The sequence below is a fragment of the Typopeltis vanoorti genome, chromosome 12 (genome assembly GCF_054136105.1).
Source record: "Typopeltis vanoorti isolate ZY-2024b chromosome 12, IOZ_Tvanoo_1.0, whole genome shotgun sequence".
Classification (NCBI taxonomy): domain Eukaryota; kingdom Metazoa; phylum Arthropoda; class Arachnida; order Uropygi; family Thelyphonidae; genus Typopeltis; species Typopeltis vanoorti.
Window position 1 is genome coordinate 28,598,966 of NC_143560.1, and position 21,546 is coordinate 28,620,511.

The 21,546-nt window shown below is 35.7% G+C and overlaps 1 protein-coding gene across 1 annotated transcript in view; it reads left to right on the forward strand.

Annotated features, from left to right (window-relative positions):
- Positions 1–21,546, forward strand: part of LOC150100648 (plexin-A4-like) — a 707,214-nt gene that overhangs the window by 661,595 nt on the left and 24,073 nt on the right. Inside the window, 1 exon segment of the mRNA XM_090401991.1 lies at positions 1,249–1,461. Within this exon segment, the coding sequence (XP_090258117.1) occupies positions 1,249–1,461 (213 nt within the window).

The window sequence follows — 21,546 nt, forward strand, 5'->3', positions numbered from 1 at the left end:
AGAGGACATGTTGAAGTAAACAGATTTATGGCTCCATTGTAAGGCCTTGATCAGGCCATACATGAATTATTATGCACAGATTTCATCACCAGTTTCAGAAGGATGAAGAAATGTGTTGAAAAGGGTCCAGAGATCATTGGCTAGGTTTCTGATCTCTATAGAGTGTTAAATATGAAGAAAGATTAAGAAAATGCAATTTGTAGGGTCTGGTGGATAAGGGGGGGTGAGCAAGACAAAGTTGTAAGAGGTTATTACTAAATCATAGAATGGGGGGTCCCCCTCAGGTATTAGGATGTGTATTACCTAAGCATCTAGTGAGTGCAGAAATGGTGAATGCATTTAAAGCATAATTTGACATGTGACATTAGTACCTCTCACAGTGAGTCTTTTTGACTCTATGGAGATCTGATTGATGATAATGGTAAAAATGTCATATAATTCCATAATTTGTAGAATTTGGCTGCTGTGGTTCACTACAGTGACCAGTTCTGTTGATCTCAGTCCTTAATTTCTATGCATGGAAAAATAGTATATGAACACCAAGCAGAGATAAGATAATTCAGCAGACTGAATACTGCAAAACCATTTAGTGACACTGCATTTCTTTGCAAATTATGCTTTTCTACAATCATAAGTCACAATGTGCATTCCCATGCTGACAGTATCAATTTTGAACGTTTATGAAATAAATGTTTAATTTTCTAAATAAGTATTTGTTAAAGTTAAGCTTCCTCGCAAATAAATACTCATAGCTGTTAGTGTAACCATTGAGAATTGTACCCATGTTCATGTTACACATCTCACTCAGAATGGGGATATGATCTCGAAGTGCTGACATGAAATTGTGGAGCATCTGATAACTTTCATTCAAATATAGCACAAAATCACTAGTTGCCATATATTGAACTAATACTCTAGTAATAAATAGCATATACAAAATTCTTTTGCAAAGTTGCTAACTTATGATATTCCTACGCTCTCCTTGAAGCAAGCTTTCTGCAATAAGATTGTTATAAGAAAATTGCAGGAAAAGGGTATATATATATATATATATATATATATATTTTTTTTTTTTTTTTTTTTTTTTTTTCCCTGTATTATGAACTGATAGAATTCTGGAAGATAATGATTTTTTAGTATTTTTTTTTCTTTGTCTTATTTATATCTCTGTTAGTGTGTCTAATCTATGTTTAAATTATTTGATAAAAGTGAATGAAATAAAAATGTATTTTATACATCTTTTTCCAGCTTACCATTGAGGTTTTGGGTCAATTTAATTAAAAATCCCAATTTTGTGTTTGATATACACAAAACTAACATTGTAGATTCATGCTTGTCGGTTGTAGCTCAAACATTTATGGATGCATGCTCGAAATCAGAACATAGATTAGGAAAAGATTCTCCTAGTAGTAAATTATTATATGCCAAAGACATTCCTATTTATAAAGATTGGGTAGAGAGGTGAGTATGTTTCTGTTATTAAGAACTTGTTATAGTGATGCATTTGTTATTATTCTGTTATATTATTTATTATATATTATATATTATATTATATATTATACTACTGCATAAGTAAATGTAAATAAAAATAAATAGGATGTGTAAAGTCAAATAATCAATAAGTCTACCAAAATTATTATTTAAAAAGAAAAGTTGGAGACCAAAAGAGAAATGCCACTAAACCGTAAAGCAGGCCACTTGGCCTAAATCCATGATGGGAAAGATTACTTTTATTACTGCCAACCTTCATAGTCATAAGACTTGTGATGGGAGCTCTGCTTTACATACAGATTACAATCTATCACACTACTACTCACATCATTCATCTATGGTTTCTCCACCCTCTCAGGTGATTCATTCCATGCACCTTCCATTCTTCATGCAAAAAAAAATAATAAGTCGTGCTCGCCACTCCTTTGTGTATAGGAATGGCTCCTTGTTCTGCCCTTTAAAAATATCCCCAATGTCATCTAGGAAATACTTCTCAACAGCTTGATCATATCATTCCTTCCTACATTTTAATAACCACCAAACTCTTTTGATCACATCCTCAATCTGCCCTCATGGCCACAGTCAGTACAAAAAATTGCTACCTTGAAACCCCAGACAAATTCACAATATGTTATCTTCCCCAAAGAACAAGCTTCACCAGTGATGCTATATGGTATGCCAAATACTGTGTTCGTGCAACTTATCTAATATGAACAAACAGGAAGATCAACCAAAAAACATATTTCCATCAGGACCATATCTAGCTTATCAAATCTGGCCTGACACAACATGGAATTGAAAACACTAGCCACGAGATCTTAATGGGAAAATGCCAAACTAATACATAGATCTATGTATAAATAAGAACATTTATATAAAAACAGTGCTGAAATCCTACTTCATTCACTGAACCTTAATTATAACGACTGCCTTAACATTCCTAAAGTTTGGGAAATTGTTATCCCTGATTGGTCATCCTATCTTGCTGACTGATCTAATTATGATGGATAGTTGAACTTATCCTTACTTCTTTAAGTTTCGTTTTTTTATTTGTCAGATGTTGATTGATACTGATCCGAATATAAAGAAATTTATATTATCCTGCGCCACTTTATATTCAGATTAGTCTATATAATATAGAGGAATCAATCATCAACTAACGTTTGCAATCTCACTTTTCCACAGGCTGAGGTTAACATTATCATTTAAGGCTTCCGCAAGGTACGATAAATTTTTATGAGTGGTGCAGATGAAATAAAATCCGGCAAACATCAAATTGAATTCAATAAAACAAAACATTTAATGCAGGGTTATATAACATGTACATCTAAGTATAACTTTCTAAACAAGATAATGCAATTGAACAAATCCAAAATATCTCTGAGATACAGGTAGCTATTCAGTTAGGTTTTAAGATTAAAGCTATAAATCTTAGATCTTATCATTCAAGACATAAGTATTTCTATCACAACTAGGCTCTATTCTATGAGACAAATCATAACATCTACACATTGATTTAGTTCTAGTGCTTAGAATAGATACAATGCATTAGGTATCAAACATCCAACTCTCAGTTCTCTATATTCTGCCAATTAATAGAAAATAGTTCTCACAATTCAAAGTTCCAGAATTCACAATAAATATTTTTATGGTTGTGGTTTTCTAACTCACTTCTAGTCTATAAACACTTAATTGAATCACAAGGCAGTTATCGATTCAAGGGGAAAACACTTTAGTGCTTCATTCTTTCGATTATTTAAAGTTAAACACCTCAGCTAGGGTATAGGTATATTGGGCGGAATTAACTTTCATTTGCTTAACACTGGATGTAAAAAGGATAAGTCTTACCAGGTTACAACTTCTGCACGTTGAATTCACTTAGGCACATCTTCAAAATTCCTGTTAACTAATTACCGTGAGGAAACACAATTCAAAGAAATCTTCACTATGTTAACTGAAATATTAAACGCAGAGCTGCATAAGTCTTGACATATTAGATTTACATCATGTACTAATTCCTTATCTTCCGCTATGTATTGACTTCAGCTCTGCAGCTTTCTTCCTCTAATCATTAGGAATCTATCGTAATATCAGAATTCCATAGAGGTAGTTTTTAATGCCTATTTATTCCCGGTCCTTTCCTTTTCGATTATTCTGCATATCTCCATTCGCCTCTCGTTACACATGACCAGTCTCTTTGCTGTCCCTAAGCTTTCTCCCCTTGTTTACTTTTGTTTTCCAATTAACTGCGTTTATTCTTCCCGTCGAAATCCGGTTCTAGCCAGTTCAGCTTACATCTACAGGCTTCTCTCCATATCATAGCTGTCCACGTTCTATGCACGTGCTAGCTAAAAACACTCCATTTCTCCTTTACTAGCCAATCAAATTCAATAAGAAGAATTACATAAATTTATATCAGCAGAATTCCACGTATTTACATTCTTTTTTAGAAATAACAAATAAAGAAATAATCCGTAATTCACATAAAATACATTTAAATATGATAAATACAAATTCTTATAATATATATGCATAGCTTCTTATAACATTAACATAGGAATAAGTAAAATAAATTGAATGACATTTTAATACAGAGTCCTTTCAGTACTAATACATATTCTGGATTAAATAATTAAACAATAATAAACAAACTCAAAGTAATTATATGAATAATAATTTACGAGCAAGAGATTAACATCAAATAATATTTACAAGTATTGCTTAAGTTATGGCAGAATATGTTAAATGTGAATGAAGTATTATAATTCTCAAATATCTTCATTCACAATTTAACAATTGTAATACAGACTGTATTTAATTTTAGTTTTAATTATTATTTTCAGTCCAATGATGTTTTTAAATAACGAACATGCGACTGCATGTATAAAGGGATTCTAATGTAACAAGCACACTCTAATGTTTCTTTTATTCACGTTCTTCACTGTTGTTCTTCGCTCACACTTTGATGTCTTACAATACATAAGACAAAATATCTGTACAGTAAATAATTTTTACTGTGGTAGACTTGTGATTTCATAATTATTGGGCATACAACAAAACATTGTCTGGTCACACATTGCCATGACAGCTTGTATTGATAGCATGCATCCTTGGGATTTTGGAACATTTGAACAATATTTATTATTAAAGAACAGTGATTCAATAGAATGTTTTTGAATTGGCAAATTTACCTGATTTACCTAGTTTTCACACACCCACAAAAAAGGGAAAAAAAAGGTTGAGTGATACTAGTGAATCTATTTCAAGCAAAAGTAATGAATCTCAAAAGTTTATGGATTTGAATATGAGGTGTCATATAACTGAATATGCTAAAAGCATTTGCACACTGATTTAACATATTTACATTTAAATTTTTTAATAACTTAACATGTATAAAACCAACAGTAATAACTTTAATGAATTAAAGGTACAAATATTTCATACTGAAAATAACAGTACATTGTCAGTGTAGAACAAACAGTTAAAGGAATGGAATACAAAGTACAGAACAGTCGATGTTGTGCTAGACCAGACCCATAAGTCTGGTCTAGCACAACATAGCATTGACACTAAACATAATATCCAGTGGGATAAAGCTTGTCTTGTCCACAGATGCAAGTTTAAATATGAACGTTTTTTCAAAGAAAGTTGCGAAACCCTGTTACATCGGCCGAATTTGAATCGAAATGATTGTCTCTCTCTCCCAAAAGTTTGGGAGATTCTTATCTTATGCAACCATCAATGAAATAGTTTTTAAGAATTATTTAATAATATTTTATTAATATTAATTTTCTGGCATGCGGCAACAATTTTAATTGGTAATCAACTGACTGTTCTGTACTTTGTATTCCATTCCTTTAACTGTTTGTTCTACACCGATGATGTACTGTTACTTTCAGTACAAAATATTTGTACCTTTAACACATTCGCTGCCACGCTACTTTGGCATAGTCTGTTCCCGTACGCCGAGCAATTTCACTTCTTCAAGGTCAGTACGGTAATCTCGTTGCCGGCAGTAAGCGTCCTACGAGTATACTCGTAGTTGGCTTGTGCAGAGCATATACCTTCTATGAGAATACACAGTTTTGATGCTAGCTCCACAAGCCAAGCATTTTCACTTCTTCAAGGTCAGTACAGTAATCTCGTTGCCGGCGGTAAGCGTCATATGAGTATACTCGTAGCTGGCTTGTGGGGCTGGTTTACGAACTACGAGTATACTCGTAGTTGGCAGCGAACGTGTTAATTCATTAAATTAAAATTTTTTGTTATGATTTTCAAGTTTGATTTTTTAATTAGAATGGGAATTATGTACAACTCATTGACCTGGCAAAAAGAGCTTGTAAGATTTATCTAACAGGTAGTTGGGTGTGATCCAGGTGGTGCCTGTGAATAAGTTGTGTTAAACTTGTGCTCCAGAAATTTATCATTATTGCAAGTGTTTTTCATGCAAAATAATAATAATCAGTAAATGGAAAACTTACAGAGGGTACTAAGGAGTTGATTATTTTCACACAACCTGTAATTACCCATAGTTCATGAAATCAGTTATCCTTACAAATACAAAACAGCCACATGAAAGCACCCACTATGTCTACCATACGAAGTAAAGATGGTGGCAACAAAGACCAATGACGAAAGAGTAACTCGAGTCTTGTCAGCATAGCGCCATCAATCGCCAACAAACCGAACGACAATATGAAGTGCTGCAGCTGTAAACCCAAAGTTACTGGGGGGGGGGTATATTGTGTGATTTTTGTTGCCACTGGCTACATGCTTCCTGCGTAAAAATACATGAATCAGCACACTTGCTTTTTATCGATCTCAACCAGCCTATTCGTTGTGCCTTCCTTCTGTAAAACAGCTACTGAACTTAGGCAAATGAGTCAAAAGCTTCAAACAGCACCTTAATACTATGATCAAAACATTCTCTTCGAAAATTCGAATGCTGGAAATTAAGCTCGAGCTACTCGATGACCAGCGCCTAATCGCAAGTGCACCCTTGTGTGTCCATGACCTAATCGCATCGACAGTACACAAGTCGATTGAGACCGAAAACAGGAGACTCAATGCCGTTATTTTGAACTTTCTGGTGAAAAACAGTAAATCATTAAAAGAAGATGTCAGCAAACTAGCAGGCAAATGCAACCTTCAATCCCAGAAATATCATCAGATGCCATCATTTCAGACTCATAAACAAAAGAAAGGACAGAACGAAACTTCTCGTGAAAGGAAATCACTTTCACGAGAAGTTTCGACGTCTCGTGAAAGTGATTTCTGACATACCGACAAGTGCAACCAAATTAATAATGGTGATAAATAAGTTAAAGGCCACTTTCCCCCAATTGTACATATGTGCTCAACCTGACTTAACATTTGCCCAGAGGGAACAAAGATGCCAACTTTGAAGATAAATGCCAAATTGGAGACAGCAATTGGATCATCGACTATAAACAAGTCAAATTAATGCAAAAATCAAGTGATGACACCACTAGCACCATGAAGACCAGTATGCAAGCATTGCATAGGAAAAGTGCAAGAGCCTTGCAGCCAAATCTATGTCCCACAGAACCTTGCACATCCACTTCACTAACATCCGTGGCCTCATCTCCAACCTTAATAGTGTCCACTACATCTGCAGTCCACCAAACCCCCACCTACTCTTTTTAGCAAAAACTCAAATCCTTGGGTAGAAAGGAGTTAAACAGTGTGTAGTTTGGAAGCAAGCCTTCCAAACTACACGCTGTTTAACTCCTTTCTACCCAAGGATGGCATTTGGACATATATCTGCTCTAACATACCTTGTCAGATGATTTCAGGTTATGTGGTATGAGAATACCAGATAACCCGAACTGCTCCCTAAATACCCTAGATCTCTTCCTTACCAATGACCCTTCCAAATACACAGTGAATGTAGTGAATCCCATGGGTAATTCTGACTATAATCTAGTGCTCATCTCCTCCTCCATGCAACAAAACTTACACAGTCATTCCCACACAAGAGTAGTTTGGCATTATAATAGTGCCAAGTGGGACAGCCTCCGAGACTACCATGGTTCATTCCCATGGTTGGACTGTTGTTTCCAGTCTTCCAATCTGAACATGTCACCAAAGTAATCCTCACTGGCATGAAAACATACATTCCTCACACTTCTCTGAACTGCCATCTGCCCTGGTTCTCTGAAAGATGTGTCAAGGCTGTACAAATGAAAAATCAAGCATACCACAACTGGCTCAAATCAGGAACTCCATCCTCCTTCATTGCTTATATTGAAGCCTGAAATAGATGAAGAAAACTGTCAATGCTTCCAAAACAGAATTTGAATAGGCAAAAAACAGGAAACTTGCAGCCTGCCCAAATGGCAGTTATGCCTTTTGGTCTCTTGCCAAAACAATTTGTTGTAACTTTTGTCCTACATTATTCCCACCCTATCATACCCAGATGGCTCTGTTGCATCATCACCCACAGAAAAAACTAAATTCCTGGCTTCACACTTTGTCTCCAATGCATGCATAACTGACAATGGCAAATATCCGCCAACATTCCAACTGCCAAACATACAGTGCCCCATATATCCTTTTTCCAGAAAGAGATCATAAACCTATTGTCTGAATTAGACACAAAAAAGTCTCTTGGCCCTGATAGCATTCTTCCAATTGTCCTGAAGGTTTGTGCACCAGAACTGACTCCTATCCTATGTCGCCTGTATATACTCTCTTACTCCACTAATATCTATCTCAAAGCCTGAAAACTGGCATATATTCAACCCATTCCTAAGAAGGGGTGACAAATCACTGTCATCTAACTACTGCCCTATCTCACTCACCTTAGTCCTATCTAAAGTGATGGAAAAACCATCAATTCTCAACTCCTACATTACCTTGAAGGCACCCAGCTATTAAGTGAATCCAGTATGGATTCTGTCGCTGCCGATCAACAGGAGATCTGTTCTCATATATCACCCATCTCTGGACAAATGCCATGGAAAAATTTGGCAAATCTCAAGTGGTTGCACTCGATACCTCTAAAGCTTTTGACTGGGTCTCGCACAAATAAGAGTTTGCTAATTTAGCAAACTCTTATCATTTGGACTGTCTCAGGACTTCTGCAGTTGGATTGCCAGCTTCTGTCTGGATGCACACTATGTGTGATAGTAGACAGTTTCTTATCCTCTCACCATCCAACTAATGCTGGGGTTCCACGAGGTTCTGTTCTCTCACCAACCCTCTTCCTTGTGTATATCAATGACTTACTTCATTTAACCTCCAACCCAATACAGAGTTTTGCAGATGACAACACGTTGCACTCCTCCCTTTCATTTGACAAACCTTACTCTACACAACTCATTTCAACCTACAGAACATGAACCACCACTGCTCTCAATTCTGACCTCCAAGCCATCCTCCAATGGGGCTCAGATAACCTCGTCAACTCAATGTTAGTAAACCCCAGTTCTTTCTTATTTCTCACAAAAAAGAACCATTTTCCCCCAGTATTATTTTTGATAACACTCAAATTTCCAGATAAGATGAGATTTCTCTTCTTGGAAGTGATTAATTACCCTGACATCAGGCTTCTCCTAATATAACCACATCGCAACCATTGCATCCTCAGCTTCCAAAAAAACTAGGATTTCTCTTTTGCTCAAGACGTTACTTCACCTCTAAACAGCTGTTAACCTTATACAAATCACAAATCCAACCAACTATCAATTACTGCTCTCACATTTGAAGTGGGGCTCCTAAAAGCTCCCTCAAAATGCTTGACTCAATATAGAGGAGAGCAATTAGACTTATGACCCATCTCTTACCAACTCCCTCCTCCCACTTTCACACAGACATTTGATTTCTGCAATATGCATATTCTATAAATATTTCCATGGGAAATGTTCATCTGAAATAGAACCAATAATTCCCCACCTTAGTACTAAGCCCGTTGGAATACGTGCAACTACTGCTTAACATCCCTTTCACATTTCATCTTGAAACCCACAGAATAGGTTTCTTTTCCTCCTCTTTCATCCCTGCTACTGCTGTATTGTGGAACAGTCTTCCCCATGATGTGTTTCCCAAGGAATACAATATGCAGACTTTTAAATCAAATGTAAATAAGTTTCTCCTTTCCCCACCCCTCTACCCATATAATGTACTAATGTACTATAGGTTGATCAACCAACCTCTCTTGTACAGGCCCAACATTAATTATATTTGTTTTTTTTTTTTACTAAATACATATTAGTAAAAAAAATAGGGATATTAACTTCATTCTTCCTAATTGCATATTTCACATCTTTTGCATGTTAGGTAAAATTTTATAGAAGCTCTTTTCCCTACATCAATAAATTATTCCTTCCAGTGACTGTTTAATTTTTTGTTTAGTTTTGAGCAGGCTAACAAAAAATATGCTTTCCATCTAAATTTCTGTTGAATTTTTCAATTTTTTTTCTTATGGTGTAATTTACAGTTAATTTTATATATTCATCTCCTTGAAAAAGGAAATGTACGAGCATATCTTTTTTTTTTTTTAATATTTTCTATTGAAACATCCATATATCTTTATTATACAATTTAAATATTTTTTTTTTATTTATATTTTACAATTTAGATATTTATAGAAGCCCTTTTCCCCACATCAATAAATTATTCCTTCCAGTGACTGTTTCATTTTTTGTTTAGTTTTGAGCAGACTAACAAAAAATATGCTTTCCATCTAAATTTCTGTTGGATTTTTCAATTTTTTTTCTTATGGTGTAATTTACAGTTAATTTTATATATTCATCTCCTTGAAAAAGGAAATGTATGAGTACATCCTTTTTTTTTTATATATATATTTTCTATTGAAACATCTATATATCTTTATTATAATAACATTTACAATTTAGATAATTTTATTTAAAAAAAAACGGTCCTCATTACTTAACAGTTTGTGAAATTTGCTTACTGTTGATATCTTTTTTGGTCCCATTTAATTACAGAAAGTGAACATTGACTGTATATCCCTTGTTAATCAACCCTCTCACATGATTTGCCACCTTTCAGGTTAAAACTACATTGATCACCTTCACTAATGGGAGGCATAAGTCATCTTATTTATAGATTGATTCTTAACTGTTACTAAAGCCAATATTTTTGCACTTCAAGTGCCTTCCTTGACATGCTACTTAAAATGTTCTCTCAGTAGCTCTATAAATTCTCCTCTCATCTTCCATGCTTTCTCCTTCCTTCAGTGTATAATTATGTAGTCAAAATCATTAATAATAATAGTCCTTGTATCTGTAAGGTTAATCTCCCTATACAGTTCAGTCTTCTACAAATGAACTAATTCTATAGTAACATCTAACTACATATTTTATCATGTTTACCTGTTTCTCATGACAAACACTTGAATTCATTGACCAAATAATTAAATTCAATTCTCTTCATATAATAACCATACTCCCTCACCTTCATGTCCCCCCCCCTCCTCCACACAAGGACCTCTAATTAGGTGAGGTACTGGCCCTTTCATTCTTCCTCTTTTTTGTACTTTTCTTCCTTTGCTCTACTTCTCCCAAGTCTTTTTTTACTACAAGACCACCAACACTGGGATCTGACTTCCTGATGCTGTGCTTGAAGTTTTTCGCTTGGTTATATTATAAATTAAAGATACCAAGAACTTATATACTTGGTTTATAATTTCTAATGGTTTAATCCATTATCCAAGTGTAAGCAAACAAAGTTTGCATGTGAGGTATCTTCCAGGACTGGGGCAACTCGTGACAAAGGTGGTAGAACTTCTCATCACTTGCCTTAGTATGAGAAATTATATCACCTTTGATACGAGTTGTCCCAGTCCTGAAAGATACTTCAGGTGCAAACTTTATTTGCTTACCCTTGGATAATTCATTAAACCAAGTATATAATTTCTTAGTATTTTTAACTTATTCCTAATGCTGTATTTTCCATGCAGTGACCTTGAACAACTACCATGAAGGATACTAAGCCTTCCAATACATTGGCCTCCTGATTTAGTAAGATGGGCAGTCCTGGATGGCGCAGCTAGGATCATTTGTCTAGTGGACTTGCCAAATAATCCTAGTCTGGGGACAGGGTCAAATGCTTGGTGCAGTGTCTGAGGTAACCCTAGATTTCCACTTCCAAATGAATTTATTGTTTGCTTGAATAGTGAGCATTCCTTGGAAAAAGTCCCTTTGAGCATGAAACATAAGACTTTAGACACACACTGTTTTTCATCATACACTCAACAGGTGAAAAGCCAATAAGGGAATTATCACCTTTCTTTATTCAGAAAGATTTAGAAACAGGATCTCCCATAACAGAAAATTAAATTCTGCTGATATTCTTGCAGAAACATCCTGTAAACAACATCAGTGGGGGAGGGGAAAACCAATTATAATAACACCCCATAAAATACTAAACTATTCTACAGGCATAATATGAATGGGAATTGCTTTGATGTTTCAGGTGATATGGTGCACACTTAGTTCTGACTAGGAATATAATTCTTACTTTTAGCACATCCGAACCTAAAATATCGGTAAAAGCAAAATATCTCCACTGTCCTGTTTGCCTCTACATTCCTATTCCGTAACTTGACATACAGGAACATAAGACAGGATAATTAATAAATAATTCCAAATAAATTATTTGGAATTAAAAATATTAAAACATTTAATTTATGTAATATTTTTATTAGTATAAAATTTTTATTAATAAATATATATATATATATTGTAAGTTAAATACATTTTATTATTTATTAATTATTCCTAATCCACTGTGATACTTTAAATGTTAGAAATATGGACATGCTGAAAGTCCATGTCATGACATTACATCTGTGCCCAGGATGAAAAGAAATACAAAAGATAAAAACTAAACATAATATCTCACATTATGTTGCCATCTTATGCTGAGAAAGAGGCAGTTAGGAAAATATCAAAAGCCATACAAACCAATATGGCTATCCCACCATCCAATAATTTATGATTGTGAGTTTTTCTCTTTGGAGTGCATTAATTATCTGACCTATTATTGTTTCACTCTTGAACCAACTGCTAAGATGATCCCACTGAATACCTACTTGCTAAGAAAATTGTGCCAAGGTCATCACTGAAAAAAAAATTATGCCAGAAACCCCATAAAAAATATGGATACTTCTGTGTTTATTGAATGTAAATTAGTCTGGTGGTAATCCTACTATTGCCAAACAGGCAGACTGCCAACATTAGAATTGCTGAACATAGGGATTATATCTGTTTTCATCACTACAGTCACTCAGGACTTGCTAACCATGCTTTGGACACCCACCATAGAACATACTGGAAGAAAACCACTTTACTCCATCGCATCAGATATATACAAATATAGAAAGAGTTTTCTTTGAATCTTCTTGGCAGTTCTTCAGTAATGAAGAAATAAAATTATTGATTATTGAAAAATCTTAAGCTGAAATTCCACTAGTGTTCTCTTTATGTAAATTAAACACAAGAACTGACTGTGACATATCAATTAATGTAGCAAATATTCTTCTAGAAGGAGAGCTGGTCACTGACTGTCCATACTTCCCAAATTAATTAACAAATGCAACTCGGACGAACTCATCAACCTTTTTTGTAAATCAGCCAAGTCGGCAAATCCAAAAGAATACAAAAAAATTATTCTTACAGACAGTGGAACTATCATGAATTCCACCAAAATATTGATGAAACCGAGGTTGTTTGTCTGCAAGACATCTAAAATCCAGTGAGAACTCCACCTTAAGACATTTCACTATTATCTGCCAGTATAATAATCTGGGGGTTTCTTCCGTTATTTGTAATAATGAGTGTCTAATGCGTTATTTTAAACAGGGGGGGGGGTATTAATGCTGCTGCGCCTTTGTAATACCTTTATTTTTTTATATTATACGCTTTTCTTATATATTCCTTTCTTATTCTATCCTACTGTTGCGTAAGAGGTTTATTGACCTTTTGCACTACAAGTCGTATGCCTATGAATACTGGAAAATTTGTTTCTTAAGACTGCACCAACAGTATCATTTAATTGGCATAAAAATCAGTAATACGGCCAGTTGATTTCTCTCTCTCTCTAACACAATTTCCTTCAGTAAAATTTAACACAAACAATCGCAGTCTAATTGCACTTAACTACACGCTTCTGCTATCTTACTTGGTTCCCGCTCTTAGGTCGCTTTTATTTAGGAACAGTGCATTGTAATTTGAAAGATCAGGCAGCACTCTATTGACATATAAACAAAACACATTTTATTTACACTAGTATAAAAGGTATATCAATCAAACAATAGGTAGATTGCCCTCTTTATCTATCTGTTAAACGTTTAGCATAAAGAGAAATTTTTTCACTTCAATACTAAGTAATTCTTTTGCACAATTACTTATTTACTCTCTGCTTAAAAAATCAACTAATTGAAATTCTAATCCGCCCACAAAGAGGTTAGCTAACTATGTCAAGTTATTTCACAAATTTTATACCAGTTACTAACATGCCAAATAGCTCTCTTAAAGACACATCTTATTACTATTAATTTAATTCTTATCAGTCCATCTATAACGTATCTCCTAGATTACAAAAGGGATTGTATAACAAAAGATGGAACAAACTTACAGAGGCTCTGTGTCGCACACTCATCCAACATCTTGCACTAAAGTCCCTATGCTTTTCCTTTCATCACGGGCTTTAGGCTTCCTTCTGGAGAGTCTTGCTTCAAGGGCATCTCATCGGAATAGTAGCGGGTTTTGGACTACAAATCTCTGGCACTCGAATAGTTCAGGCAAGAGGTTTCAGCATACGGGCAAGTTTTCCGGCGCTTGAAGATCGCTCTGTGGCTATTGGCTTCGGTTGTCCTCGCGCGGCAATGACATCCAACCGAAACTGCCTCGGGTATTTACATTGGCCATTCTCTTGTCATTCCCATTAGCTTCTCTGGTGTGGCCTTGCCATAACGTCCTGTCCTCTGGATCCTACTCCCAATTTTTCTGTCAATCTTCAATGCCTTTTTATTTCACCGTCTCCGGGGGCCTTGCGTGAAGTGTTGAGACCCCCAAAGAATATGGCGCGATTCTTTGATCTTCTGTTTCGACCGACCCGTTCTTTCTTCTTCTGGTATACTACACAAATCCAATTAGATGGACACCGGAACTACCTGTGAATTGCGCCGTCCCTTTTAAAAATGACCTTGACGGTGGGCATACACAGAGCTTGTTAACAATGGTTTTTGAAGCACTTAGTTAAACAATAACATAGGTCGCAGTGACATAGCATTTTCTTTTGTTTCTTGCGAACTTTATTCGTTCTTTGTTTACTATGTCTTGGTCAGGTTAAATTTATCATAGGATTAAATATATTCTTTTTACAAACGTTCTTTTTATGTTACAATCTTTTGAGATGTGACCTCTGAAAAAGTCTATGTAAGGAACTTGTAAAATTCCAAGCTACATCAAATTTTACAAAAGCCCACCCCTTCATGAAAAAATTTTAAGCCATGAATGTGGATGAAAATTTTTTCCTCGCAGTGTTTCTGTGTCAAGCTTCGTGTATTCTCTGGGTCAGACAGTACTCAAGTTTGTCATTTATATTTGAGCAGGGAATGCAGTCAGCCTGACCTGTGGGCTTTTCTTGGCGCGACTGATGTTGTTACTCATGTTTGTCATTCTCCCTCTGGCATTTTACCCCTTTACAATACCCTGCTCTCCTTCTAATTCTCCCATTGCCTGCGCAATGACTTTCACTACTACGTCTCTCTATAATGTTTACTTCTATCACAATCTTTACATTTTTTATTGTGGCCTCTATGTCCTCCTCATTTTCCGCCACCTTGACACTCAAGAGGTGTAAGGTCTCTCCCCCTTTTTCCTGTTCAGTATCTCTAGCAGTTTGGGAATCAGGCAAAGAATTTTCCCTGTCTTTCTGATCAAAAATTCTATTTTTCCTTGCCCCCCCCCCCTCCCTAACTGGGAATATTGTTCCGTGTGTTATTCTCACTAAATTTTCTATCAGGGCGAACGTTTCTGGGCATCTTTCTTCCGGGTAACCTGCTTAATCCCCATTATGGAAATTTCCTTTTTAGAGAAATCGCAGGAGAACCTCTGTTTCTCTAAAAAGTCAGTCCCAAGTACTATCTTTTCCATAGTTCTAGAGGTTTCTGGGAGAATTAATAATTCCGGTGCGATGGTCAACTCAAAACCAGGCAGCCACATGTTTACTTTTAATTTCTCCGAGGCATGAACAGAGGATCTCGCAATTCCATTTAATATGTTTGGCCTTTTCAGCTTAGTGATACAGTCGGGCACCCAGGATTTCAGCTTCCTGAATAAAGACCAGGATAATCACTGAAACTTGGAAATCAGTGTCTAGCAAAACTTTACACTGGATCCCTCTTATTTTTCCCTGTATCACTGTCATAGAATCTTCATGTTGATTTTTAATGTTTCTCTGCATTCTCTTTGCTCTCTGTGTGTGATGGTGGCGAGTTGTTACCATATTAGATTCCCAATGCATTTTTCTATCTGAGTCTCTTCTACTGCTATAGCAATGTCTGACAAATGTGCCCAAACTTATTACATCTGTAGCACTGAAGTATTTCTCTCCTGTTTTCCTTTTTAATACACTCTCGTTCAGGGGCCCAGCTGTTCCTTGGAGGTTACCTTGAACTCCCCTAACTGGTTTAGAATGGAGTCAAGTTTATCTATCAAAGGTTGTTGCAATTTTTCTACCTCCCTTTTAATTATAGAGTGTAATTCCTCCATGTTAATGGAATCAGAGATTGTCAATCTGTTGTGGTCTACTTTGTTTATTTCTGTGATCTTATTTTCTTCCCTTCTGTTGGTCTTTACATTTTTCTTTAGGATTCCCTGGATTTTTTTCTTTCTTAACCTCAGTTTTTGGATCTGACACTTCTGTAATGCTATGTATCTGGCTGGCACTAGATGCAGGATGAAGATCGCCTAGCCTTTTTTCTTTTATTGCCTGATAGCCTTCTTCTAAATTACTTATCTTTCTTTTGTATACTGTCTCTTTATACTCCTCTTTTACTCCTAACCTGAATTGGTTGAAGACTGCCCAATGAAGATGACTCTTTTTCTCACTGGACATGTTCAAGCTATTAGCTAAAGTGAGCAGCCTATTGTAATAATCTTTAATAGATTCATTTTTCTCTTGTCTGCATTTTTGCAGCCTCCGCAGGTTCGGACCCACGCTTCTAACATTGGAAAATTGAGATATCGGGGTATCCTTGAATTTATTGTATTCCAAAGTGTCTCTCAGTATGGGAGAGGAGTACAAAAAATTCTTGGCCATGCTAATCAATTTATTCCTTAATATGATTAGAAGCTGGAAGTCCGGCCAGTTCCCGACGTTCCTTAGCTCCTCTACAAACTTGAAGAAGAATAACACATCATTGTGGTCCTCTCCAGAGAATTGTGGGATGATGAGGTGAGGATTAATTGTCCTAAAAAAACTATCACCCATCGTGTTGCTACATGTGGCTTCCGAGTTTACACTATCCACATTCATGATTAAAAAAAATTTTCTTACACTATATATATTTATACGCTTTCTATTTATACTTAATCGCCTAATATTTTTACAAAACTGTTCCAAATCACTATTATTTATTTTAATTAGTATGTATTTTATCCTGTCCACACTGCGCTATCGTAATAATGTGGAGTTTCTTCCGTTATTCGTAATAACGAGTGTCTAATGTGTTATTGTAAATGTGGGGGGATATTATTAACTACTGGGGTATTAATGCTGCTGCACCTTTGTAATATCTTTATTTTTTTATATTATATGCTTTTCTTATATATTCCTTTCTTATTCTATCCTACTGTTGTGTAAGAGGTTTATTGACCTTTTGCAGTACGAGTTGTATACTTTCAATACTGGAAAATTTGTTTCTTAAGACTGCGCCAACAGTATCATTTAATTGGCATAAAAATCAGTAATACAGCCGATTGATTTCTCTCTCTCTCTAACACAATTTCCTTCAGTAAAATTTAACACAAACAATCATGGTCTAATTGCAGTTAACTACACGCTTCTGCTATCTTACTTGGTTCCCACTCTTAGGTTCGCTTTTATTTAGGAACAGTGCATTGTAATTTGAAAGATCAGGTGGCACTCTATTGACATATAAACAAAACACATTTTATTTACACTAGTATAAAAGGTATATCAATCAAACAATAGGTAGGTTGCCCTCTTTATCTATCTGTTAAACCTTTAGCGTAAAGAGAAACTTTTTCACTTCAATACTAAGTAATTCTATTGCACAATTACTTATTTACTCTCTGCTTAAAAAAATCAACTAATTGAAATTTTAATCCACTGACAAAGAGGTTAGCTAACTATGTCAAGTTATTTCACAAATTTTATACCAATTACTAACATGCCAAATGACTCTCTCTTAAAGACACATCATATTACTATTAACTTAATTCTTATCAGTCCATATATAACGTATCTCCTAGATTACAAAAGGGATTGTATTACAAAAGATGGAACAAACTTATGGAGGCTCTGTGTCGCACACTCATCCATGATCTTGCACTAAAGTCCCTATGCTTTTCCTTTCATCACGGCCTTAGGCTCCCTTCTGGAGAGTCTTGCTTCAAGGGCGTTTCATCGGGATAGTAGCGGGCTTTGGACTACAAATCTCTGGCACTCGAATAGCTCAGGCAAGAGGTTTCAGCATACGGGCAAGTTCTCCGGCACTTGAAGTTTGCTCTGTGGCTGTTGGCTTCGGTTGTCCTCCCACGGCAATGACATCCGACCGAAACTGCGTCAGGTATTTACATTGGCTATTCTCTCGTCATTCCCATTGGCTTTTGTGGTGTGGCCTTGCCGTAACATCCTGTTCTCGGGATCCTACTCCTGATATTTCTCCTTTAATTGCCAATCATTTTCTGTCGATCTTCAATGTCTTTTTATTTCACCGTCTCCTGGGCCTTGCATGAAGTGTTGAGACCCCTGAAGAATACAGCGTGATTCTTTGATCTTCTGTTTCAACTGACCCATTCTTTCTTCTCCTGGTATACTACATAAATCCAATTAGACGGACACCAGAACTACTACTTATGAATTGCGCCGTCCCTTTTAAGAATGACCTTGACAGTGGGCATACACAAAGCTTGTAAACAATAGTTTTTGAAGCACTTAGTTAAACAATAACATAGGTTGCAGTGACATAGCATTTTCTTTTGTTTCTTGCAAACTTTATTCATTCTTTGTTTACTATGTCTTGGCCAGGTTAAATTTATCATAGGATTAAATATATTCTTTTTACAAACGTTCTTTTTATGTTACAATCTTTTGAGATGTGACCTCTGAAAAAGTCTATGTAAGGAACTTGTAAAATTCCAAGCTACATCGAATTTTACACCAGGACAGAGTTACAGATGGACCTGCTTATGGAGGAGTTGCTATCCTTTGCTTAGTAGAATTTATTACATTTTGTTCAATTTATTTACTGTTTTGTTCTAAGTTAACTCAGATCTACCTTGATAATCTCATATTGAAAGTGCTTTAGCCTTTATAATCATGCTCAACAGTCTGGGTGAGGGCAGATTGTTGAGCATAATGATATCTCTCTCTCTCACCCCTCCCTCTTAATAATGGGCACAATATATTATTACGTATGCCTACCATTATTATTCTACAATGGATCTTACAGTCCACCCCCCCCCCCTTCTTCATGTTGGATGTCAAAGACAGCATATAAAGAAGCACTCATTTCCCTGTGCTTTGCTGTATCTCCTCACAGGGAACCATGCTTTCTTATATGAACTCCCATCTGGAAAACTGGCCATGCTCTTTGTAACACATTTTCCCATCTTTCAAAATTCAAGCATCAGATGAATATCTATCACAAAGCGGTAATGTGAGTAACAGAATATAATAAATTTAGTTTAATCCTTTATCCAAATGTGAGCAAACAAAGTTTGCACCTGAAAGTATCTTCAGGACTGGGATAAGATAGTACAACACCGGGCAACTCGTTGCAAAGGTGGAGCAAGCTAACATCACTCCTATCTCCCATAATGCAAAACACATCTCCTTGCGGATATGTATAATGTTATGCATTAAGGGAAGGGCCACTACCCAGACTAGTTTCGACCTTTATTGAGGTCTCTTCAGTGGAAGCCAAGCCCAAGTGGAGATACCAGGCAGAGACCTCAATAAAGGTCAAAACTAGTCTGGGTAGTGGCCCTTCCCTTAATGCATAACATTATACATATTTAATACTTTCAAAAAAAAAAAATCATCTCTATTTCTACAATATCCAAAGCTCTGGTAGGATCCTGAATGCCAAAAAAAAAAAGGGGGGTGGCATGTTTCAGAGATAATGCCTACATTTCTAATTCTTTTGAACATGCTCTGGCTAAGGCACATGTTAAAATAGACATTAGAGTTGCAAACAATATTGGATCCAGTTTACATCATTTATCAAAGCATGCATCCATTACAAAAATTGTCTAGGATAAAATCCAGAAAATGAAAAGATATACTAAGATATAGACTATGCCATTTGTCTATCTGCAGAAAGGTGTTTCGCTTGGTTATAAATTAAAATTAAACTTTACAAGAAAGGATATTCTTATTTAATTCTTTACCCAAGTGTAAGCAAACAAAGTTTGTGTGTGAAGTATCTTCATGACTAGGCTACTTGTATATAGAAGCCAATGGTTTCATATTAATTGCCTTAGTAATTTAATTTAGAGCCAAGTGGAAAAACTTTCTACAGTTAGCTCTAAACCAAAGTATTTTAATAATGAGGTGTTACACCTATTCACTGTTTGTATAATGAGACATACATGATTTCTGCATTCAACCTTGATATCTCTTCTGGATCTGGCTCCCACTGATGAGACCTCAAAGGCCAAAACTGGTCTGAGAATCGGCCCTTCCCATAATGCACAGCATTATACACACTCAAATAGATGTGTGCTTTGCATTATGGGATACTAAGGCAATTAATGTGAAGTCATTAAATTCTATATACAGGTGGCCTAGTCGCGAAGATACTTCACACACAAACTTTGTTTACTTAAACTTAGATCAAGGATTAAGCAAGAATATAATTTCTTGGCCTAGTTTAATTTAACCAGTTGTATATCTTGGAACATTATGTATGTAGAGCTTCTGAATCCAAAGATTACATGCAATTTAAGAGAATGCTTTGCTAGAATCTGAGCAACAGCTTAATGTTTAGAAAGCAATCAGCTTTTCTCCAGTACTCAGTGTCTTTCACATACACTGATCAACATTGAACCATTTGGTCCATCTAGAAACATCTGTACCTTCTCAAAACATGAACATGTGGTTTCTGTTTTCCTTGACATTGCGAAAGCTTATGATGTAGCCAGGAGATATGCCATATTAAAAGACCTCTATAATCTACATCTTGGAGGAGCATCTTCCGGTTTTATTGGAAACTTTCTCTAGGTGAAACTTCCAAGTCCAAGTGAGAAGCACATTTTTCTAGGCCATATCACTAGGAGGAGGGTGTTCCACAAGGCTGTTTTAAGTGTGATACTCTTTGCTGTCATAATAACTTGGTCACTGAATAACTTCCTCCTATAGTAGGCAATGTTGATGACTTCACAATTTTCTGGCTCATTCTTGTAGCATAAGGATTACTGAAATCATCTTCAAATAGTAACTGCTCATATTTGTTAATGAGGTTTAGGTTTTCATGGTTTTCAGTTTTTAAAAAAAGTGTCTGTGTACTCTTCTGCTGAAAATTCACTCTTCACCAAGAAGTTAAGGATGGTACAAACTGTTATCCCAGTAGCAACAGAAACTAAGTTTGTAGGAGACTCATTTTTGACAAAAAGGTCACATTCCTTGCAAGTATACCTCAACTAAGAGAAAAGTACAAGAGAGTGAGAGAGAGACAGTAATGAATTATTCTTCATACACTCTAAAGAATGGAATGCTGTTCAAAGTTTCCTTTGTCCTAAGTTTTTGCTTCTGCAAGCAAGAGTACTATGTAATAGTTGGGTTCTGTCCATTATTAGGGTATTCAGTATCTTT